At 32.1% G+C, this 26708-nt stretch overlaps 1 protein-coding gene across 1 annotated transcript in view; it reads right to left on the bottom strand.

Annotated features, from left to right (window-relative positions):
* Positions 1 to 24458, bottom strand: part of LOC139526644 (uncharacterized) — a 53257-nt gene extending 28799 nt beyond the window's left edge. Inside the window, exons 1-2 of the mRNA XM_071321805.1 lie at positions 24242 to 24458; positions 12967 to 13031 (exon numbers count right to left, since the gene is read on the bottom strand). Of these exons, the coding sequence (XP_071177906.1) occupies positions 12967 to 13018 (52 nt within the window). The 5' untranslated portion in view covers positions 13019 to 13031; positions 24242 to 24458. The remainder of the gene's footprint in view (positions 1 to 12966; positions 13032 to 24241) is intronic.
* Between the last annotated feature and the right edge of the window lie 2250 nt (positions 24459 to 26708).

Below are 26708 nucleotides of genomic sequence, written 5' to 3'. Positions count from 1 at the left end.
AACATGCGATTGTGCTCTTGAGTTAAAATGGAAAAGGAATAAATGCACTGTTCTTTTATGTTTGTATTCTGATACATTACCTGCTACTTCATATTGCCTCTAATTCATCATTGTGGACGAATCTTATTCTGAAATTTAGAATTGGTAGTGTAGCCTATTTATTGATGTTGTCTTTGTCGGAATTATGAATGAATTTTATGTTGTCCGTTTTTAAATGCGTGAAGGTGGTAAACTTTTTTCTAGATTTCCATGTCGTGATATTGTTATATTTTTCTATGGTGGAAAAGTGTTTTTTTAATACAGATTATGTTTGCATTTACTTTTTATGCTGAACTGTTAATCTTGACCAATACTCCGCGCTTACTTTTATTGGGCGCAAGAAATGGGGCAATTATATGAGATAAAACCATAATACAAATGTATGTGAAGCAAGATAAAAATGAATATAGTTATAGAAAAAAAAAATAAGATATATATATACATAAGAATATAGTATAATATTACAATACGAAAGAGGGTGGGTTTCACATTTGCTTTTACTTCATCTATATCTATTATATAGAAAATCCACAGCTTTAACCTTTTTCCTTCACATTAATATTTGTAATTTCCTCAGTTTAATTTCGTGTAAATATAAATGTTAATGCACTAGTATAATTTCTGGATTTATTATATATACATAAGAAGGAGATATAAACCTTATACAATAGCAACTTAACTAGAATAATCTTTTGATGCGTGTATATTCGAGTAGACCTTTGTTATATACATGCCAGACATGATATATGTCGAGGTTTATCATTGTATTATTGCTTAATGAATACAATTTTTTAATAATTGGTCAAGTTTGTAAAATTGCTTTTTGACATTTAGTTCTTTGTTTCTTTTCGTTTGATTATGGCTGGTGTATTGAAACTAAGACATTCCCTGATAGGGAAACCGCTAATACCGGTTATTCTGAAGGTGCGGTCTCAGGAGAAGCCAGTTTTGGATGGGTTAGCAAAGCTGAAAAGAGTCCATGTTTTCATGGCTACTCTTTGTAAAAACTAAGTTTGGAGTTCGAGGGTCTAACAGGGAAAACAGTTAATGATGTGATGGTGCTCACAGGGAAAGAGATTAATTTGGAAAATGTCCGAATGTCGTGCATTTTTCAATACTACATGCTAATCTAGTAAGTGCCCCTGAAGGGAAGGCTTTACGTGAATCGTCTAACGCTCAACCAGGATCTTCAGGTAGCAGTTTGACTGAGGAAGTTTCTTTTGTAGCAACAACTTTACCCACGAGTACAAGTACTAGAGAAAGTGTTTTGATAGCTAGTACAGGATTGGTGAACACTGGTGTTTCATTAATAAATGCAGGAAGTGCGGTGTCTTGCAGTAGATCATTAACAGACGCAAGCAATGTTTCTGGTATTTTTGGTATTTAGGGTTTTGGTCAAGATCTAATAGATGGCTTGAGGGTTAATTTTAAAATTTTGTGGTTTTTAATTTTGACAGGTGAATTAAACCTTCTCAAACTTTGCAGTTGGACCATTGGACAGGTCCAATAGATTTAATTTATTTCTAAGTAAAATAGTTAATTGATGAAGAGGGTGCATGTTTCTAGGCTGGTTTGGTTTTATAAAGTAATATTAAAAGAATAATAATAACAAATATGTCTAGTAACACTTTCATCTATTGCTGCTCTGGTTTAAAAATAAATCAAATTCAAAATTCAAAGTACTGAAGTACTGTAAATTTGATGACCGCAAGTCCTTGCGGATGGTTCGACAGGCACTTGTCTAAAAAAATATCACAGCTCTATATCTCTAAGTGCGGTTAATGTTTAAATATATTTTTCTGGGACAGGTTCGTTCGTGGATGATACATAAATAACAAGGAATTCATCCTCACCGTAATGGCTATTATATTGTAGATATACAGATCAGTATACTAGGTTTATTGTTACATTTTATTTCATTCCTTTTTATTACAGTTAAATGTACATGTATTATAATTTGTCATGCATTTGTATATTATTGTATTCTACTATATTAATAACAGTGCAGTGCAAGTGCATGGTCAATACTTCACTTTTCTGTAATAATTCGATTTTTCAAATATAATGGATATGAGAAGGCATTCATATTTTTCCACAAAAAATGTTTAATCATCCTTGCAGAGTTACCGTTCCTTGAGATTGCAAATTGTTTTGAGATATTCTTCCGCATGCGTGTTTATGGATGTTGTTGATTTTTTGCTTATATGTATATACATAAAACAAAACATTTTAATATTATTAATTTATCTTCTATATAAAGTATTTGATGAGCATTCTTTGAAGAAATGAATTTATAACAAGCGATAAGGAATGTTTGTTTGCCCTTGATGATGTCTACATATTCATCACGTTTATAGATTGGTTAGAACCCATAACAAATATTACATAATGGAATCTAGGCGATAGCAATAGACCGGAATGCCCTCACAATTATCCGCTGTAAAAATAGGATATATAGCTTACCGGTATATAGATCATAACATGTACATTGTATATATGGTAATATTTGATATGTTGTAAATGATTCAATTATATTTTACTATTCATAGAGTAGTAGTGTAGGATGTGTTAAACAAAAAATAGGGGTTTGAGTTGTTTTTTTATTTAACCGAATTTACATATCCTCAACCATAGGGTTATAATGGTGTGTTTCCGCCGCCTTATATGTTTCCACCGGGTTTTGGAAATTTTCCTAGTGGCCCAGAGTGGACCATTTCATGGTACAAGTCCTCGTCCTTTTGGTAGAGGTGGCAGGCATAGTTATGCTAGAAGAGGAAGGTGTCATTTTTGTAAGGGTGAGGGCCTTTATAAAGCAGAGTGCCCTAAAATTAAGAAGGAATGATAATGTAGTAATGTAATTTTTGCGCAATATTTGAAGATTAAGGCCATACATTTTATATAACAGGGTGTCTAAAGGTAGTAGAGGAATATAAATGTAAAGCAAGTTTTGTCATATTTGTGTAAATTTTTTGAGGGAAATAATTATATTAAGGATACATATCAGTAATTCATTTTTTGGATATACAACCTTTGACTCAAGGGACACTGACGCCCTAGTGATTTTATTGTCACGCGGGTTGAGGGTTGAGTATCCACCTCTGTAATTTTCCTGTTGGATAAAATTTAAATTTAACAAAGAAATACAAAAAAAAAAAAAAAAAAAAAATAATTGTTTTATTTTAGGATTTTTGAAGAAATTAGATTACAGGATAGGAAGCGAAAGCTTTCTACATTAATTCCTGAATGGGAATTTTCTTCAGGTTTTTCATCCCGAGTTATTAGAAAAGCGAACACACGTAAGCTTGGTTAAATACAGAGGTAAAAAGGCACCACCCTTGCCCAGAGTTTCGGTAAAATCATTGGGTCTTACTACAGATGATAGTGTCAACCTGGATAATTTTATAGCTTGCAATATCCATTTAAATGCAAATGAATTGGAACATTTAGGCGCACCTGATAATGTTTTGAACTGGATTAAAAATGGTGTTAATATAGAAGATCTAGATTTTTTCAAACATTTTAAAGGAAATTTTAGAGGGGAGTCGTTCAATTCAAACAATCCTCCTAAAAGACGCTTTCCTAATGCTAAAATATTCGAGGAGCATAAGGAAGAAGAAAGAATATGTAATGGGTCTTTAACATTACTTTAAAAGGTTGGTGAATGTGAACCTCCGCATTTAATTTTGCCATAAACAGTTGAACCAACGAAACCCAGACTTTGCCATGATGAACGGTTTCTAAATTTATGGATAAAAGATTCCCCATTTAACCTTGATATGCTAAGGGATGTACCCCGGTTGTTGGAAAGAGATGACTTGATGACGTCAGTTGATGATAAATCGGGGTACGACCATATTTTTCTGTGTGAAAAATCTAGAAAATATTTTGGGGTGCAGTTTGGTTGATATTTCATGGTATTTAATACAATTCCTTTTGGATTCAAGGCTAGTGCTTTCGTCTGCCAAACTACAGGCATGGTAGTTGCAAGCTTCTGTATGTCTTTAGGAGTACCTTGTTTACAGTACATTGATGATAGGTGGATAGGTTGTGGCTTTAAGACTATAGAGTTATCTTATTGTGATTCTAAAGACAATGAAAAGGCTATACTAGCTGTTAAAGCTTTCCAATTGTATGTGAAGTGTTGTGCAGATTAGGATATTTTCTAAATTTACAAAAGTCAGTATGTATTCCAACAACATTGTTGAAGTTTTTGAGTATGCTAATTGATTCTAATCGGTTGGCATTTGTTATTCCAGAAATGAAGTTAGAAAGATTTGCTTTGCTCCGCAACACAATTGTGTCGTGTAAGGTTGTAGATCTTAATACATTGCAAAAGTTTGCAGGGGAATGTATTTCTTTTTTACTAGCTATTCCTAGTGCAAAATTGTTTACAAAGAAGGTGAATAGGGCTATTAGTCTTGCTTATAGAGAATAGTGGTTTTGTGAATATTTCTTCGGATTTCAGACATGAATTTGAGCATTGGTCATTTTTGGATGGTTGGAAACAATGTTTTTCTTGGAGAAGTGCAAATCACTCACAAATATCATTGGCAACTGATGCATCATCCTTTAAATGGGGTGCTTTGATTTTTTCTGATACAAGTGAGATGAAAGTTTCCGATTTTTGGCCCAAAAATGATGATAGGGCTATTCATTTGAAGGAAGCCCATGCTTTGCTTAATACGCTAAGGTCTGTGCCAGATAGAGTAAGGAATCATAGGGTAGATGCATATGTTGACAACCTTGCCTGTGTATTTGCTAGGGAAAAATAGAAAGCAAAAGATCCCAAATTAATTGAATAACATAATGAAAGAGTTGTATAACTTCACATTCGATTTCAATTTGGATCTTAAGTTGATTTATATTCCTTAAAAAAGTAAACCTGCTGATAGTGTTTCAAGAAATATATCTGCTCAAGATTGTATGTTGTCTACGGAAAAAATTTCTTTGGTGGATAGCACTTATGGGCCACACACAGTAGCCATACTGTCACTGGACTCTAATGCAATGCAGGACAGTAAAGGGAATTCTTTGAAACATTTTACACCATTTCCATCGCCCAACTCGTCAAGAGAAAATGTTATTTCACAGAATTTGCGGAATTAGGGCAGATTATATGTACCTCCCTTTTAATCTTATTTTGCCTTTGTTAGCCTATCTTAAGGAACAAAATGTTTAACATTGCACAATGATGGTCCCTTGCATGGTTAATAAACCATTATGGTGGCCAGTGTTTTACCGTTTCCTAGTGGACTATTTTGTCCTTGCTAAAAAGGGGGATAAGGGTGTTGTAATGTTCCCCTCCAAAAAAGGATATGTAACGAATAAGTTCGGGTGAGCATTTGACATTTGGGTTGCTAAATTGACATTTTGAGATTTTCATTGTAGAGCATGGGGAGCTATTTGGCCATACCCAGAGTTAATGGGACCTGTTTAAGTTGTGGTGGTTATAATTACCAAAATTATCGATTCTGTCAAGTCTGTGGAGAAAAAAGATGGCTACCGAATGAGGAATCTGTTGATCATTTTTCTTTAGATGATTATAATGACCAGAAAAGGATTTTCCATTTAGAAAGTATGATAAGTTTTACAGCTTATAACAAGAAAAAGGTTAGCTTAAAGAAAGAGATTGACACATTTCTTGAAAGTCGATCAAAGACGTTGATTTCGGCTACTCCTGAAGATGTGCGTTTATCGTTAGTGTTTAAGGACAAAAAGGGAAAAACTCAACTTCATGAGCTAAATTGTCCTTTTTTAGGCAAAAGTAAAAAATGAAATTGGTTTTGTCCAACAAGACTGGCTTCAGGTACTGTTTCTTCTTTGATGGAACAATTAAAGTCGTTTTTTGACGATTGTGGAAAACAAAGGGAATGGACAGAATTTAGCCTGTTAATACAAGGCAATCCTGTTTCCAGTATAGTTATAAGTAAATATTTGCGGGCTATTCAAATAGAACAATCTTTTGCACATGTACCTACAGTACTACCTGTGACATTATCTTATTCATGGTGGCCATAAAAATTATGTCCACCATGGTGGCCCTATATGTCCATCATTATACCCCCTGTCGCTTAATTAATACACAAGGTATTAATCAAAAATAAGTCAAGGATAAAGGGAAATCTTGACTGCATTGAAGTGTTAAAATTATATAACTTACAGGTCATGTGTCTCAGGTAAAATATACATATATATTATGTGTTTGTGAAATTTAATTACTGTGATTATGACAAGAAAATTCAAACATAAAATGAAATAATATAACTAGTTGAATAAATAGCTAATTGGTTTTTTTTTAATTTGACTCATGACTATTTGTTTTGACATTATACCTTTTTAATCAATTTAAGTTATTTTTTAGACGTACTTTATGGTAAATGAAGAATAAATGAATATCATCTTCTAATATAATGCAAACTTTCCCAATGCCTGCCTTTTTCTATTGAAAAGTTGCAAATAAACAATTAAATACAATGAACATCATGTACATTAATTTTTTTTTTTACTTTTAAAAAAAATTAATTAAAGTCTGTTGTCTTTCAAATGCTAGTCAATAACTTTATCTTTGACATTTTTGTCTTTTTTTTTGCTGCCTTCTCAAGATTCTTACTAAGAAGACATTAAAAGAAAAAAAAAATCATACAAAAATGAATAAAAACCAAAGAAATTAAAAAAAAAAAATGAATTTATATAAATTTAAAAGACAGAAAAATAAAAATAATATTAATGAACAAAGACTAAAACAATGTCTTATTCTACATTTTCAAAAAAAGGTGAAATGTCAATTTTGAAAGAAACCTAAGTTTAATACCTTTACAGGTAAATTTTAATGACACACACAAGCAGAAAACTTCAACCCTGATTGATTTCAACAGGTAACATAATTAGATAAAACATCAACCTATGTTTTATGACCCCAATAAATGGCCAACATCTCAAGATTGAATACCCCAATAAATGGCCACCATTAAATGTTGACCATGCAAGAGGGTGGACATAATTAAGAGAATGTCACAGGCTATACTGTATCAAGCAAACAAAACCAGTATTTTTGGATAAATTAAGGAAGATTTGTGTTCATATCAATAAAGAATTAAATACTCCAAATTTAAAACTTTCCAAACAATTTTTGTATTTAAGAGATCAGGCTTTCTTTAAGCTACATTTTTTTGCCGGCGATCGAGCACATGACCTGAAATTGTGAGTAGCACAAGAAGTGAAAAAACTTCCTGATGGAAAAGGGTTTTTATTCTGTCACACTGTTTTAAAAACTTTGATAAATGGTAAAGTCAATGAATTTGTTGTCCAAAAGTTAAATGATGAGATCCTTTGTCCAGTTGAGGGTTTATATAGATGTGTTAACAAGGTTGGGGTTATGGATATAGATGTCACAACAGGCTTTTTGTTTAGAGCACTAGATGCTTCTCGTACGAAAGTGTTAGAATCGCTAGTTTCATCATCTGGTATGAGCGCACGACTTCAAAATTATTTAAAAGAGTTGAACATCTTTTAGGGTGAAACACCACATGAAATTCGTGGGGGACGTACCGTAACTTTAATGTCAACAGGGGTGGCTTCTTGTCAAGGTATAATGGATCATGTTGGATGGTTTCAAAAAGATATTTGTAATAGATATTCAAGAGTTAATCAGTTAATCACATTCGCACGAAACTTTATTCATTACCCCTTTCAAAACTCCATTATCTGTTCAATTTATGTTTGGAATCCACTGTTACAAACCCTCATTCAAACCAATACAAACTTCAAGCTATAATTTCGGATATTGCAAGTCACAGACTTTTCAAGCCAGTTCGCATTGGAAAAGATGAAAAAGAGAAAAGATCTTTTCTAAATCTTTCCTTTGCCAACAAAGGTCTCGATGGCGTCAACCTAGGCAATATCCTTCATCATAAATTAGTTCAATCGAAAATACCTCCTTATTTCAAAGACCAGTCTGTGCCAATAATTTATTATACCTATACCAAACCTATTGCAACTAAAATTTTCAATTACAAACGCGTTTTGCAGAATCTCGATATTGACGACTTCAAGTCTAAACCTCCTGATTGCACTTGTGCTAGTTCCCAATTCACATATAATCCTGCTGGTCACGTTATTACCGGTGACCTCAACATTGTTAATAACACTTCTCTACGGAATGTGTTATCGAAAGGTCCGAAATATCGTGAGCCTAGATCCATCAATTGGAAGTACAACTTTAAAATTTTGATGGATTCAGTCGAGAATTATGCCAGGCAATGGGCTAAACGTGAAAAGGAAGACGTAGACACTCTATCCGAATGGATTAAGGCAGTGAAGTCGTTAATACAAATCAGAATTAGGAAACTGAAATGGGTCCATCAATGCCCATGCTACGTCAATCTTTAAAGACCCAAATGTTGCTAAACACTTATCCGACCTCCATGGTAAATATGTTGTTGTCCCCGCAGACAAAGCCCCAAATAACATCGTTTTTGTCTGTAAAAGTCAATACATTAATTGCTTGATAAACGAATTAGGTATAGACAATTCACTTGGAAACTCAACATATACCCTCACGACACTTACCGAAGAGGAAATCCTGGATAATCATAGGTCTGTTCTTTGTTCCTTTGGTATTTCAACCAAAGATGAAGAACTGGATCTTCCATCACTGTATTGGATACCTAAACTACATAAGTGTCCTTACAAACAACGGTATATTGCTGGGTCTTCCAAGTGCTCCTCGAAACCTCTTTTTAATTTATTAACATCTATTTTATTAGCATTCAAAGACGGGCTTCAAAGTTATTGTGAAACTGCCTATTCGAGAGGTGGCGTGAATCAGATGTGGATACTTCAAAATTCCAAAGATCTTTTAGAGTACATACAATCTAACTATCTTTCATCTTGTAACAGTATTAAAACATTTGACTTTTCTACCCTTTACACAAGTATTCCACATTCCAAACTAAAAGACAAATTGAAAGAGTTGGTATTACTTTGCTTCAAAAAAAAGAAAGAATGGCCAACGTAGATACAAGTATCTTGTCTTAGGGAGGGGTAAATCATACTTTGTAAAGAATCACTCTGATTCAAACAAAAAATTCTCTGAAACCGATATTATCAAGATGCTTGATTTCTTGATTGACAACATATTTGTAACGTTCGGAGGACGTGTTTTGCAACAGACTGTCGGCATCCCAATGGGAACAAATTGTGCCCCTCTACTTGCCGACTTGTTTCTTTATTATTATGAGGCTGACTTCATACAGGAACTTTTTAGGAAGAAAGATAAGAAGTTAGCAATATCCTTTAACTCTACTTTCCTCTATATAGATGACGTTCTTTCACTAAACAATTCAAAATTTGGTGACTATGTGGAACGCATCTATCCCATCGAATTGGAGATAAAGGATACTACAGATACAGTTAAGTCGGCTTCATATCTTGACTTACATCTAGAAATTGACAATGAGGGTCGGTTGAAAACAAAACTTTACAACAAAAGAGATGATTGCAGCTTTCCAATTGTGAACTTTCCATTTCTAAGAAGCAACATTCCAGCAGCACCTGCATACGGGGTATATATCTCCCAATTGATACGATATTCCCGTGCTTGCATTTCCTATCATGATTTTCTTGATAGAGGGTTACTGCTCACAAGGAAGCTATTAAACCAAGAGTTCCAAATGGTGAAGTTGAAATCATCACTTCGTAAATTTTACGGACGCCATCACGAGTTGGTTGACCGTTATGGAATAATCGTTTCACAAATGATATCGGATATGTTCCTTACGTCGTAACTACAATCCCCTTCCCTTTCCCTTTCATGAATGTGACCTACCGAATTAGACTATTTACCGGATTTGTAATTACATAAGCAACACGACGGGTGCCACATGTGGAGCAGGATCTACTTACCCTTCCGGACCACCTGAGATCACCCCTAGTTTTTGGTGGGGTTCGTGTTGTTTATTCTTTAGTTTTCTATGTTGTGTCATGTGTACTATTGTTTTTCTGTTTTTCTTTTTCATTTTTAGCCATGGCGTTGTCAGTTTGTTTTAGATTTATGAGTTTGACTGTCCCTTTGGTATCTTTCGTCCCTCTTTTAATGGATTCTACATCTGTAAGCCCTCTGTTTGCCAAAGTGGCCGATGCAGATTTTGTAAAAACTAATGAAATTTTCAATAAACTTGGTAATAAGACATCTTTGGATCAAGCTTTCTAATGAAAGAAGTGGAGATAAAATAATTTAAAAAAAAATGATTAATAATGCCTTGGATTAAGTAAACTGACAGGTATTCAAATGTTTTTCACTTAACATATTACAGTAATTCTGTAATTTATTGTTGACTTTCTTTAATGTATATATTTTGGTAAATTTTTGTAGTTGAATAACATGTTTTTCAAGTGGGTTTCATTTGGTATATTATGTCTGTATAGAAAATGTATTATTCAATTTTTTTGAGAGATACATGCTATATTTTTCATTTGTAAAATAGTGATAATCTTTATTTTGTATTGTATTATGACGGGGTTATTTTTTGTTTTTGGGATATATATATATATAATGAAATGTTGAGAAAAAGGTTTCTTTTCATGACTGATATCCTGACATTATTCTGTATATACATATAATGAAAGTGAGCAGTAGCATGTCATTGATATATGCTTCCTGATGCCCAATGTTCAAAAGACAGACATATGCTCTGTTTTATTCTTCTGCAAGAACATGTAGTTAAGTGATTCAGAACTTACATTTTAACCCGTATACATTGGTCTCATTCTTGTACTGATAATGACTAATGCTTTTGGAGATCGAGATTAAATTTACTAGATTGTCATACATGATAAAATGGAAGCATACATATTACTGGATATAAGAATATGTGGTATGAGTGTCAATGAAACAACTCTCCATTCAAGTATACCAGTATATAATAAAATATTGGCTACATATACATTTTAAGTCTTGAAAGCAGATTGGTTTAGTGGTTTATAGTATAATCAACACTGAAGCAAAAGAAGGGAAAAATGAGAAATCAAATGTAGATAAAAAAAAAAGGCTTTTTGAGTTCATGATATAAGTAACTGTAGCAAACCGTTATCGAGAAATCCAATATGATAATCATTATATATCGTCTAATGTGTGTATAAGGTGACCCGTGGCTTAGTTTTTGACATTTCATTTTTGCTGTCCTTCTACACTGTACATAAGGTTCTTTTGGTGATATTACTGATAGCGTTGGACATAAAGTGCACTAGCAACAGTTTCCTCCCCATCCCATTGGTTTTCCTCTAGCATCTTTATTGTATTGTAAGAAGTTTGATAGGTCTCCTTATTGGTATCGTTAATATAACTGGAGTGTATGGTTGAAAATATTGAAAGCAAAAATCATTTCAAACAACAGATTTTAAAAGAAAATATTATGATCGTCATTTCTTCATCTCAAGGTAACTGAGACTTTACGACAGGAAAATTGAATACTTGCACCTTGCTGCAAGTTTAGAACGTCTCCCGTAACCAATATATGTATGTACTTTATGTCTTCAAAAAAAGGCTGATGGCATTGGTTAATTTTAAGGTTTGAGTTTTGGGATAAGTTTTGGGAAGTCTTAAGGTTTGTTTTGTCTTTGTATGAAAAAGTCCATTGTTCAGGTGAAGTATGACTGTGTTTTATATCTACTTCACCCAATACTTAACCGAACCCTAGTCTATTTGAGCAATCTAAATTTTGATAGTATCATACCTTAAATGAGATCTCGCAAGAATAGACAAGGTGAGTTATCCTGTCATTTTTTGCTGAACTGTAGTTCTGTGAGTAAGGCATTGTCATATTGTGTATAATTGGACAAAATATAAACTGGATACGGGGAGAACGAAAAAGAAAAAAAAAGAATTTGACAAAAACTTTTAATAGATATAGGAAGATGTGGTGTGAGTGCCAATGAGACAACTCTCCATACAAATAACAATTTACTAAAGTAAACCATTATAGGTTAAAGTACGGCCTTCAACACGGAGCCTTGGCTCACACCGAACAACAAGCTATAAAGGGCCCCAAAATTACTAGTGTAAAACCATTCAAACGGGAAAACCAACGGTCTAAACATGACAAGAGAATAAATTGTATCAGGTAAAATTTGCTTAAATGACTTCAGGTTTATATCTACTTCACCCGAATACTTAACCGAACCCTAGTCTATTTGAGGAATCTAAATTATGATAGTATCAGTTCTGAAAAACTATACAGAAATAGTAAATGCCACTGTTTTCATGAGTTCCTTCCCTTGTAACTTAAACAAAATTATATTGGATTTGTACCTGATTTTTATTTTTTATCTAAAGTTTAACTTTTTGGGTCCTCAATGCTCTTCAACTTTGTACTTGTTTGGCTTTATAAATATTTTGATCTGAGCGTCAATGATGAGTCTTAACTAGACGAAACGCGCGTCTGGCGTATCAAATTATAATCTTGGTACCTTTGATAAAAATTTAACCTTTTTGAGTGAGCAAAAATGCATGTCAAAGAAGTGACACGAACATTGAGTGTAGCAAATATAGGGACATAATGTTGATAACTTGTTATTGTTTTGAAGCAGACTTGATTAGAAGATGTAACCATCAAAACGTTTCTATGTTGAGAAAAGTCTGATTAATAAATCATCATCATAACAACACACAGATAAGAAAACAAAATGTAGTATAAGCTAGCAAAGGAAACACATGCTTTAATTCTATTAAGTTTACATGAAGTTTATCACTGACGGCTTTGACAATACATTAACTGCAAAGCACGTTCCTTGATTTCATTGTATTTGTGTGTGTCCAAAGTCAGGATTTGACTATTCAATGTTTCGTGTCGACTAATTTGTTTTCTAGCATGCTTCAATCGGCTTTGACTTGATATTATAATCATTATTATGTAGTACTTCATTAGTTACCTTCTATAATGTGACAGTAAAAAAGAATCAGCAAGTGTAGGATATTTGTCATATCGTCAAGGAATCTGTAAAATAAATTGACATATTAATATTAACATAGAACAAACAACTAAATATTTATTCTTAAATTCTATGGCAATTTATACCTTTCCGAATCCTTTGTATAAAAAGATTTAATCAACGTGAGGTTGTGATCTCAGAAGATGATTGATTGAATGTAAGGCCAGGGTCATAACCTTTATCAGCTCACTTGATAAATAAAAAAATGCAAACAGGTGTAAATGAAATTGACAAATTTTTGGAATGGGGAAGGCACTTGGAGGGGATTTAAGTTTAACAAAAATTGATGATTTGAGAAATATGAGAAATAGATTGTTATATAGTCACTCTGGATAATCAGATTTGCCAAATGTCGATATTTAAAATTTGAATTTTAAAGTCCTCGATGCGTCTTTTAAAACTGTGTATTTAATTATCTCGATTGGATAAATCCGATAATCTATTAATTTCAATGTAATATAAGTTATCTTAGTGTAATCAGGGGTGTACAGAATTTTACACCATTGTTGAAAATTCATACACCCTGAGGCGCATGATACGTTTTCTCATATATCATCAAAAGTACAATCATATAATGAAAATATGAAATAATAACAGTTTCAAACTTAGGACTGCAAGATGGAATTGTGTGGCAAAAATATGTCATATTATGTAAATTACAGATACTTTTTAAATTGATTATAATTTAATTTCACAATATATTAAATACATATTTTTTTTTAAATATTTGTTGATGTTTTAAATCCACTACATGTATGCATCTTATAATTGGGATTTCTTTTCGTGAATTATTCATAGTCATCAGGAGCATTTTTACCTTCAATGATAATAGGGCGTAAATAACATATGTATTGTAATTTTGAAGATAAACATTTGTCAATAAGCGTTTAAAGAGTATATACAATGATTAGGTGTTGAATCGTTTAAAACTTCAGGTTCATGGCATTGTTTCGAAGTCACAAAGCTTAAACATCTTATCTACATATGCATCTCTTACATAGGGTCGTTTAGGAGTAATTGTTTTCCATACAGACAACTTTATTTAATCCGGTTACAAAAAAATATCTGATGAAAATATTTAAGGAATGAAAACAATGCAACTTAACTTAACTTAAGAAGTAAAGAGTGTGAAAGGACTACTATCATGCAGAGAAATACTATCTAACAAGACTTTTAAATTGTTATAGATCCTTGATTGTATAAAGATTGATAAAAAAATTGTTGACTCATCAATTTTTCAATTGTGGTTTGAATGTGTAAGCAGGAAAACATAATGCAGATAGAGGAAGCATTAGAATGTAAAACTTAAAAAACAAATCATATTGTTTACACTGAAACAATACGATAAGAAATATGTTTTTAGGTTAACATTTGATTTCTATTCTAATTGAAAATAAACGCTGTAGTACCAAAAAGATTTCAGTAATAATAATGAACTTATTGAACAAGGGAAACACTAAAATATTCCGACGAAATGAGAAATCGTTCATGTCAGACGTGCAATATAGTCTAAGGCCGTGTTCACACTAAAAGCCATGTACAATAAACATGTTTACAATTAGTATAATGGAATGTACACTGATTTCACATTAAATTTGATCATATTTATACACCTTGTTTAATTACATGTACAAAAGGTTTGTTCTCACTTGTAAACTATATGTCATTTAAATGTTTATTACTTAGAACCGAACGCATTTTTCGGACAACGTTTATAGCAGTTAGGGAACGACCTTCTTGCTTCCAAAAGGAGAGGGGGTCCTTAGAATTAAAAATAAAACATTCTGGCCACACAGATGGTAAAAGAAAATAATCTGAATCCAGAGTTTCCCATACATTATAGGGCCTTTCACGGGACTCCGGGATCGGGTGTTTTTAAGCTTGGGACTTCGTGATTGGTCTTTTCGGGATCCGGGATTTCTTTTTTCGAACCTCGAAATTTAGGACCCCTCATTATAGTGTTTTATATTAAAAAATATTTGATTGCTAACATCAGGAAAAAAAACAAAAAAAACCATTTGACTCAGAAAAGACACATACTCCCCCCCCCCCTCTTTGAAGGTTGTTCCTTTCTGAAAGACATTTTGATGATTTGCAGTAGTTTAAAGATACTGAAGATGTCTTGATTAAACATTAGAAAACGTAGGCTGCAGCAGAGCGCTTACAGACGAAGAAAAAGGATTGAGATGTTAAGGGTCACTATATGTCTATCTTTTCGGTTTGTTTCAATTGATATTTCTTCTCCAGAGAGTAATTGGCAAAGGGAAGCGGTAATGTTTTTTTTTATTTCTAAGTGTATTTTAACGGATCTGATATACTAGACAAACAATACAATTACCTCACACTTTTTTTAAGTAAAAATTAATGCATTTATGAGTGAATCGTTGTTTGAGTAAAACCAGTGGCAAATATCTCTGTGTACATCCAGTCGATTCGGAAAGACCTTTTTAAAAGAATTATGTGTTCTACAATGATGATACTTTGCGTCTCCATAAGAGGTTAATAAAGCTACGTAAAGTTTTTTTTATAACAAATAAATATAGCAAGTTTAGACAAATATTTCTGTAAAGAACTTTATTAGTTATCAAAAATTCGTTTCTGCCTCAAATATACATGGTAAAATAAATGTTCTATATGCCTAGTTTTGTGTACACTTAACCTACACAAGGCCTTCATTGACTATCGACTGCATGTAGACAAAACATGATTTAAACTACATGTAAACATTGAGTTTTATCAATGGGAACGTAATAGTGTTTAGTTTACATGTGAGTTACACTAACACAACACCGCGTTTAGGTTCTAAGTGTTGCATTGAAATCATTACTTCGACGGTTATCAAAAATGTGTTAAACAGATGACGACTGATATTTTCCGATCTTCAAAATAACAATCCATTCCTCTTTCTTATCTCAAATTATGAACTGCCGAAATAGACTTATTTTTAGACTTGGTTTGTATTTAAAAAAACAAGAGGGGTAAAAGATACCAAAAGGACAGTCAAACTCATAAATGAGCAAGACGATATGAACACTATGTGGATTAAGATATGCCTATCCACTGCAGCTTCTGTGATAACAACCCTTACTTGGCGGTTTTCTTCAAGTTTAGTCTTCATTTCAGTTTGTATTATGTATACTTTTTTTTTTGTCTTTTAGTCTTTTAGTCTTTTACTTATTTGTGCATTTCTCTGTCAATTATTTTTGTAACTTATGGGTTTGTATGTTGCCTTTATTTTTTATGTTCGTCTGTTTAAAGAAGATAAACATATTCGTTTGTACTGAAGGAATACAATTGGTAAACCCACATGCATTTTAAACTCAATCATGATACAGAAAATGATATAAATGATAATGAAGTATTATATTTCTGTGATGTTTTTCCTGTCATTTATAAAGATTTGTTATACTGTTTTTTTTTCCATTTACAACTAATATCAGTTTATTTATGTATCCATTCTTTTTTTTGTACAGTATTGAAATTTTACATTACACAAGTCAGGAATATGACAGTTCTTGTCCATTCGTTTTTGATGCGTTTTGTTATTTGATTTTGCCATGTGATTATGGACTTTCCGAATTGATTTTCCTCTGAGTTCAGTATTTTTGTGATTTTACTTTTTAGTGCTTCAATATATTCAAAAACCTTTTACAAAGGCAGAATCCGCTCCGATATTATAGAGAACATCAAAAATATACAGAAGAAGAACATCAAACTGTCATACAATCGTTTGTTTAACCTTTATTTTTTATATTTGTTAAATGGCATATTTAGATTAAGAGTTAACAATATTCAGCAATGTTTATATCTAATGAATGCAGTAAAAAATACTATAAAATAAAATGAGATGGTGGAAACGCATACACCTTAAAAGGAACAAGACTGGCTTTGATTTGATTGATTCAAAAGCGTGTAAGTATGTTGTTACATTTTTAGTATAATCATGTACAGTAAACCAACTTATTTTCGCGGATACTTTAATTCGCGTTATGCTCTCTTTAGCCAAATAAGGATCACTTTAATTTTGCGATTTAAAAATTTACCTCACGCATTCAGACAAGGAAAGATCCTAGTTTTTAAAAATTTTAACGATTTATATTTGCGTTATTGTTTCTTTCCCGAAAGTCGCAAAAACAAATCGCTCGAGAAATTAGTTGGTTTACAGTAAATCTAACATACATTTACATTTCTATCACATGATTTAACTTGTTTGTGAATCATATAGTTTTAAATCTCTTGTATTCATTATTGCTAACGGACGAGGTATTTATGAATTTACTTTTATTTATTTAGCAAAACCAAAAGATGTACTTACCGGATTTGAGTGGTGGTGACTTGCAAATTGTTCTAGATTGTTCTTGATCTTACATTTTCACTCAAGCGATGACAATAAAATAGCTCGTATGCTGTACTTAGAAATTATTAAATACACTTTTTCTGTGAATTAACTGAGACATAAAGAGACACATCGATGCGATAAAATGCTATGACACCACACATTGATTTGTACCTAAGCAAAACGCACGTAGTTTTAAATGAATTCTTAGTAATACAGGTTGGTTTTAAATCTTGGTTAAGGTTATTATACATTTAAATGAATTCTCAGTAACACATATTGGTTTTAAATTTTAGGTTAAGGTTATCGTACATTTAAATCACATAAGAACAGGTTGGAACAAAATCGGGAGGAATTGTCAATTTACATGCATCATTAAAAAAGTATTATTTTTTATATAATTGATAAATACTTAAGAATTAATCTAATGGGATATTCAATATGATTGTTAACTTGAAATATTTAAAATGTATGGTTGCGTTAATGAAGATATTTTATATGACGTTTCTATTGATTAAAATACTAAGTGCATGGTAAAAGCAGATTTATCGTATTTTACTGAACACATAGAATTTATATATTTGTCTCATCGAGAAAATGCCCGTCTTGGCTACATTGATAAGATTGGTCGAACATAGGGTACGGGAAAATGTAGGTCTCTTTCGAAGCTACAAGGTTATTTAGTTCGTTTGTACATTTGTACATAGTAGTTTCCAAAAGAAGACGTTCATGTAAGAATGTATGATACGCAATATGAAAATCCATGAATAAAGACAAAATTTATTTCTTACGGGGTGAGGTTCATATAGCGCCAGAGGGAAAATATACAATTATTGTGCACCCGACTTTACATCTTGTGCGCACATCTTTTAGACTTGCTCAATTGAAGATCACTTGGTGGATTTACCTGGTTTTATATCAAGCTAAACCTCTCACTTTTATGGGAGTCGCATACTATTCAGTTATATTGACAACGATGTGTGAACGAAACAAACAGGCATAATACGTAACAAGAATGTGTCCATAATACACGGGAGCCCCAATCGCACTATCCTTTGCTATGTTCAGTGGACTGTGAACAAGGATGGGGTATTATTTACACCGGGGTAATTAATCAGATTGCAGGATATTTGCTGCATAAGAAATAAGAATCTGTATTATGTAGCTAAGTCATACTTATTAAATACAATCCAAGCTTTCATTAGGTGTTCAGTTAAAAAAAACTAGATACGTTTTCTCATATATCATCAAAAGTACAATCATATAAGGAAAATGTGAAATAATAACAGTTTCAAACTTAGGACTGCAAGATGGAATTGTGTGGAAAAAAATATGTCATATTATGTAAATTACAGATACTTTTTAAATTGATTATAATTTAATATTACAATATATTAAATACATATTTTTTTTTAAATATTTGTTGATGTTTTAAATCCACTACATGTATGCATCTTATAATTGGGATTTCTTTTCGTGAATCATTCATGGTCATCAGGAGCATTTTTACCTTCAATGATAAAAGGGCCTAAATAACATATAGATTGTAATTTTGAAAATAAAAATTTGTCAATAAGCGTTTAAAGAGTATATACAATGGTTAAGTGTTAACTCGTTTAAAACTTCAGGTTCATGGCATTGTTTCAAAGTCACAAAGCTTAAACATCTTATCTACATTATGCATCTCTTTATATAAGGTCGTTTAAGAGTAATTGTTTTCCATACAGATAGCTTTATTTAATCCGGTTACAAAACAAATATCTGATGAAAATATTTCAGGAATGAAAACAATGCATCAAGTAAAGAGTGTGAAAGGACTACTACCATGCAGAGAAATGCTATATAACAAGACTTTTAAACTGTTATAAATCCTTTGTTGTATAATTCTTATATCATTTGCATATCTATAAATACTTGAATTGGATTGGTCAATTGGGAATTTTTCTCTTGGTTTACACTCCGATAAACCATGTTTCCGAAACTACTTCCGTAATCTATTCATGCGCGATACACATTCTTGCAGGGATACTGGGATTTTCATCAAATTGAGACTATAAAACAATTGCAGAACAGTTGTTTCTATTTTAATGGATATTTAACAAAAAAAGAAATAAAATAAATGCACAAAAGCTTCGAAAATGTATAAAAATAAAATCTGAATAAAATTCCGCGAAATTTCATGAAGGATTTGGCGAATTTACGTCATGGAAAAACACGACGTCATACGAATGAAAATATTCAAGGGAGAGATTATTTCGTTACGTGTACACTTCAAATTCGGATATTATTTAATTTAAATTAAGTTTTTGGGGTAGGTGCTATTATATTTTAGATTCTGTTGCATTTATCGGACATTTATGGTTTTTATAAAGTCAAAATGGCGGCCACTGCTTAGTTACGAAATGCCATTGTGCTTTTGATGGTAAATATAGCAGCCATCAATCAAATAATGTGTATTAATAATTGCGTATGTTTGGATGCAGAATTCTAAGGATTAAACACATTTTTTATAGAGGTTATTGATGTGTAAACCGGGTCTCTTACTCACAAACTTGACATAAAAGTCCTTCGGACTTTTATTCAGTTTGTGAGTTAATCGCCCCGGTTTACACATCAATAACCTCTAGAAAAAATGTGTTTAATCCTATAATAAAGGTTGATAAAGCAAAATGTTGACTCATCAATTTGTCAAATGTGGTTTGAACGTGTTGGTTTAAAAGTGTCAGCAGGAAAACGTAATGCAGATAGAGGAAGAATTAGAATGTAAAACTATTTTTTAAAAAGTTCATATTCTTTACGCTGAAACAATACGATAAAAAAGAAATATGTTTTTAGGTTAAAATTTGATTTCTAATCTAATTGAAAATAAACGCTGTACTACCAACACAACACATGGATTTCAGTAATAATTATCACGGCCGACACTCGGCTAACCGAGAGATTGGTCGGTTAATCTATATTGAGTATGCGGCTATATCGGCGGTTGGTCTGTTAATCGGGTTGGCTAAAGTCTGTTAATCGGGTTGGCTAAAGTCTGTTAATCAGGTGTTATCGAGAAAATCATTGAAAGTTCAGCATGTTTCATTGTATAACTTTTTAAATATATTTTCATCATAAAAAATATTCATGTCTAACAAAACAATTCAATGTACTGAATTCAGTGGTGTTATTATTATTTTTCTAGCTTCGATGTACGATCTATAAAATGAAAAGGCGGGTTACTCATCAACAAATTTATACACATTTTTTACACATAAAATGTACACAAAATGACACATTGGTTAAATTTACTTGCATTCAATATTTTGAACATCGAAAAAAGAAAGGCATTATGTTTGTTCACCCTATTGATATCATTGTGTTAAAAATCTACACGAAAATCTGTATTTTGGTGACATAAATCAATCTTTATTTAAAACCTGGTCTGTTAATGGGTCGGATGTATAAAACCCGGTCTGTTAATTGGTCTGTTAAGAGTTATGAATGGCAATAAAAGTATAATTTTATTGCTACATGGGGTGTTATCGGATCAAATGAGTAGGCTCAAGACGAGCGGCTAAAATATACAAAAACAACACATGAGCAATGAAACATAACATATACGGAAACAACACATGTAATTGAAAATTGATAAAAATGATTTTAAAAAAGTGTAATATTAAAGTAACATTAATTTCATCGAAGAATGATCGCATATATCATGTTGATTCTGTTTAATTGTCATGAATGACACAAATTTGTCATCTACATTGGTAACCAGTATATAAATCAGAGATAAACGTCGTAATGTAACTAAACATCAGTAAGTAAAATATATTGGGATGACAAAATATGAAAAATAAAGAGAGAATAATAAGTAAGATAAATAAAATGTAGAAAAAAATGGCATAACAATTTAAAGAAATAAACAATACCCCCAATCCGGACCCTCATGGTATACACGAGAATCTGTATGGAAACGCAGAATATAGAATAATATAAGGACAGTAGAGAGTGATACATTGCTAAAAACGAGAGAAAAATAATACTTGTTTAAGAATACACACATGAAACACCGATGGCTGTTGAAACAGTAACGGATTGCGATGTACTTATATTGGTGACAAATTCTAGAAGTTTACATGCGGCCAACTTTGGTGGCAGGTTAATGCCATTTTGCGTTTTAGCACTTTAGCGTTTTCGGCTTACATATTCTATAGGGCGGAAACGCGAAATTGCGAAGTCGAAAACGCGATTTCTCGTTTTCGACTTCGCGATTTCGCCTTTTCGCGATTTCGCGTTTTCGCCCAATAGAATATGAAAGGCGAAATCGCGAAAACGCGAAATGGACTTCACCGGCCACCATAGACAACTGTAGTTCTCCTCTGCACTTATGTAGAAAGGAACTAAACGGAACAAAATGAATTGAAACTTAAAATAACCAAATGTAGCTGCATTCGCTCCTTTCCGTTTACTTCTTTAGAGTGATTTGTAAACAACATATGATTAAGTAATAGAAGAAAAGAACAAATTGGAAGATACTGACGAATTAGGGTTTAACGTCCAGTGAAAAATATCATGTTCATATGTGAACAAGGAACACGTTATATGTATCCTGTGTTGTATTAGAAAGACACTTTCATTCGGAATTGATAACGTGATACTTCGAACAGACACAAAAATTATTGCTGATTGAAAACGTCAATAAAAAATTCATGCATATTCCAGAGACCAATCCATATCACGCTATATTGAAGTGACACACCCTTCAATAAAATGCAAAGAAATTCAAAATGAAAATGCTCTTTCTAGGATACTGTGGCACCGTATTGTCATTTTTGTTTACTTAGGAACATCTCATTCTTAAATTTTTCAAGGGGAAAATATAAAGGTAGCAAAATTATTGTCGTGGCTAAATAACTCTTAACTGACACAATTTCAATTGTCCAACCCATTAACAGACTTTATTCCCATAATTTTCACTAAAACGAGGTATTATTCACGTTATTTTACAATTATGAAATATTTACTAATGTCAATTTATTTTTTAGAAACACAGTACTATTTTTTGTCCTTTAAATGATATCTAAATTTGTTTGTTTCGCCTTTTATTAAAAAAAAATTGCTATGCGTATAAGCATAAATACTACATACTTGCGCGACGCCTTTTGGTTTTACTGAAAACTGCGCAGATTAAGAAATGTTTTTACAAGTGCAAAAAGTACTATGATAGATATCATTTTGTCAGACACTTTTCTTTATTTTTATTTGGTTCTTATAACATGCCAAAAATCTGTATATTTAATAGAGTTTAACATTAAATTAAGCGTTTTACTCTTAACAGACGTATAACCAACCCGATTAACAGACCAATCGCCCATATAGCCGCATACTCAATATAGATTAACCGACCAATCTCTCGGTTAGCCGAGTGTCGGCCGTGATTATGGACTGATCGAACAAGGATAACACTAAAACATTCCGACGAAACGAGAAATCGTTCATGACAGACGTGCAATATAGTCTTAGTGTTCTAAGTGTTGCATTGAAATCATTACTTCGAAAATGATTTGGTTGATGACGACTGATATTTTCCGATCTTCAAAACAACAATCCTGTCCTCTTTCTTATCTCAAATTATGAACTGCCGTACTAGACTTATTTGTAGACTTGGTTTGTATTTAAAAAAAGAGGGGCAAAAGATACCAAAGGGACAGTCAAACTCATAAATGAGCAAGACAATATGAACACTATGTGAGTAAGATATGCCTATCCGATGCAGCTTCTGTGATAACAACCCTTATTCGGCGGTTTTCTTCAAGTTTAGTCTTCATTTCAGTTTGTATTATGTATACTTTTTTTTTGTTTTTTAGTCTTTTATTTTTTTACTTATTTGTGCTTTTCTCTGTCAATTATTTTTGTGACTTATGGTATTGTGTGTTGCCTTTATTTATTTCTGCTCGTCTGTTTGAAGAAGATACACATATTTGTTTGTACTACAGGAATACAATTGGTAAAGCCGCATTCATTTTAAACTCAATCAAAATACAGAAAATGATATAAATGATAATGAAGTATTATATTTCTATGATGTTTTTCCTGTCATTTATAAAGATTTGTTATACTGTGTTTTTTTTCCATATAACAACTTATATCAGTTTATTTATGTATCCATTCTGTTTTTTGTACAGTATTGAAATTTTACTTTAATTTAGTGCTTTAATATATTGAAAAACCTTTTACAAAGGCAGGATCCGATATAATAAAGAACACCAAAAATGTACAGAAGAAGAACACCAACAAGTCATACAATCGTTGGTTTAACCTTTCTGTTTTATATTTCTTAAATGGCATATTTAGATTAAGAGTTGACAATATTCAGCAATGTTTATATCTAATGAATCCAGTAAAAAATAATATAAAATAAAAGGAAATGGTGGAAACGCATACATTAAATGGAACAAGACTGGATTTGATTTGGTTGATTCAAAAGCGTGTAAGTATGTTGTTACATTTCTAGTACAATCATTTACAGTAAACCAACTTATTTTCGCGATACTTTAATTCGCGTTATGCTCTCTTTAGCCAAATAAGGATCGGTTTAATTTTGCGATTTTAAAATTTACCTCACGCATTCAGACAAGGAAAGATCCTAGTTTTTAAAATTTGCAACGATTTATATTTGCGTAATTTTTTTCTTTCCCGAAAGTCGCAAAAACAAATCGCTCGAGAAAATTAGTTGGTTTACAGTAAATCGAACGTACATTTACATTTTCTATCAATTGATTAAATTCTTTGTGAATCATATAGTTTTAAATGTCTTGTATTCATTATTGCTAACGGACGTGGTTTTTATGAATTTACTTTTATTTATTTAGCAAAACCGAAAGATGTACTTACCTGATTTGAGTGGTGGTGACTTGGAAATTGTTCTAGATTTACTACTGACACAAAATGTTCTCGTGATCTTAAATTTTCACTCAACCGATGACAATAAAATAGCTCGTATGCTGTACTTAGAAATTATTAAATACACTTTTTCTGTGAATTAACTGAGACATAAAGAGACACATCGATGCGATAAAATACTATGACACCACACATTGATTTGTACCTAAACAAAACGCACCTAGTTTTAAATGAATTCTTAGTAATACAGGTTGGTTTAAAATCTAGGTTATTAATAAGGTTATTATTCATTTAAATGAATTCTTTATAATACATTTTGGTTTTAAATTTTAGGCTAAGGTAATCTAAACATTAAAATAACATAAAACGGGTTTGTTTGAAAAAATCGGGTGCAATTGTCAATTAACATGCATCCATAAATATTTATTTTTTTATATAATTGATAAACATAGTTAATACTTTAGAATTGATATAATAGTATATTCAAAATGATTGTTAACTTGTAGTATTTAAAATGTATGGTTGCGTTATTGAAAATGTCTCAATTTCATTGATTTTATTGATTTTTCTAACTTAACAAAAACTAAGTGCATTTTCGAAGTAGATTTATCTTATTTCACTGAACACATAGCATCGGTAGATTTGTCTCATCGTGCAAACACCTTGGCTACATTTATCAGATAGGTCGAACACAGGGTACGGGAATTATTATCACCCTTTCGAAGCTACAAGGTTAGGTCTAGTTTTTTTTATATACATCTGTACATAGTTATGTTTAAAAGAAGACGTTCCTGTAAGAACGTAAGACACGCAATATGAAAATTCACGAATTAAGACAAAATTTATTTTGTACTGGGTGAGGTCCCTATAGCGCCAGAGGGGAAATATACAATTATTGTGCACCCGACTTTAAATCTTGTGCGGACATCTTTTAGTCTTGCTCAATTAAAGATCACTTGGTGGATTTACCTGGTTTTATATCAAGCTAAACCTCTCACTTTTATGGCAGTCGCATAATATTCAGTTATATTGACAACGATGTGTGAACGAAACAAACAGACATAATATGTAACAAGAATGTGTCCGTAGTACACGGGAGCCCCAATCGCACTATTCTTTTCTATGTTCAGTAGACTGTGAAATTAGGGTCAACACTATAAATCGGCATAAAATTAAAAAGATCATATCAAAAGGAACATGTGTTATAGGTTTCAAGTCGATAGGACTTCAACTTCATCTAAACATACCTTGACCAAAAACGTTAACCTGAAGTGGGATGGACAGACGGACAAACAGACGGACGAACGGACGAACGGACGCACAGACCAGAAAACATAATGCCAATTAATGGGGCAAAAAATATTTAAAATAGGGGTACAGCAGTCACCATTGTGTTATAATCTTGATCACGTAAAAGACAAATCAATACGTTACAAAGAAATTCTCCAAAAGGCATATCGACAAAGTACATTTGAAAGACAAGAATTCAAGAATTTACCATAGCAAAATAACACAATGACGTGATGAATAAGTACAGAGCAGAGTCATATGTTGCGAAGAAACAAAAAAAAAGGACATATGCACAAAGGATATTAGCAAAAATAAAATAACAAGAATATAAAAAATGTTCACAGCAGAATAACATAATGATTGAGTGTACAGGAACAGAGTCCCGTCAAATGGATATCAACATAAAACAGACTAAACAGTATATTGGATATATGCATGCAGACACGATTTTATGTTATTTTTTTAAGATATTTGCATCAGGATCTTTTGAAACTGAAATTAAACAAATGTTGACCTCGCTGGATATTGATTAAAGATGAAACAAATCATGCTCTTGCCATGTGATACAGAGATATTGTCTTTTCGTAATTATAACAATTTAAAAATAAGTCATCTATTTTCAGGTAAAAGAATGAATTCAGGAAAAGGTCGGCTCAATCTTTTAACATTCATAGTTTAGCTCGGGCAAAGATCCGTTTAAATTTGCTTAGTAACTTTATTCAAGTTGTTTTAATCTTTGCTGCGTATCAAAAGAACCCATTGGAATTTTCCTTGAACATCGGTGATATATATAGATATAGGAAGATGTGATACGAATGCCAATGAGACAACTCTCCATCTAACTTCAATTATAAAAAGTTCGGTCTTCAACACGGAGCCTTGGGTCACACCAAACGGCAAGCTATAAAGGGCCCTTAAAACATTACTAGTGTAAAACCATTTGTACGGGAAAACAAACGGTCTAATATATATTAAAAAAAAATGAGAAACGAGAAACACTTATGAACAAAAAAAAACCCCAAAAAAACCGACAATAACTGAACATCAGATCAAACAATTGAAGTGGATTAAAAGTTTTAATGGTACCAAACCTTCTCCCTTATCTGAAGCAATAGTTGAACATCACAACATAGAAAGACACAAAATAAAATCAATTGGAATTGCTTAG

This window comes from Mytilus edulis, chromosome 6 (genome assembly GCF_963676685.1).
Source record: "Mytilus edulis chromosome 6, xbMytEdul2.2, whole genome shotgun sequence".
Lineage (NCBI taxonomy): Eukaryota > Metazoa > Mollusca > Bivalvia > Mytilida > Mytilidae > Mytilus > Mytilus edulis.
The sequence above is the reverse complement of the archived record's forward strand: the minus strand, read 5'-3'. Positions and strand labels throughout refer to the sequence as shown.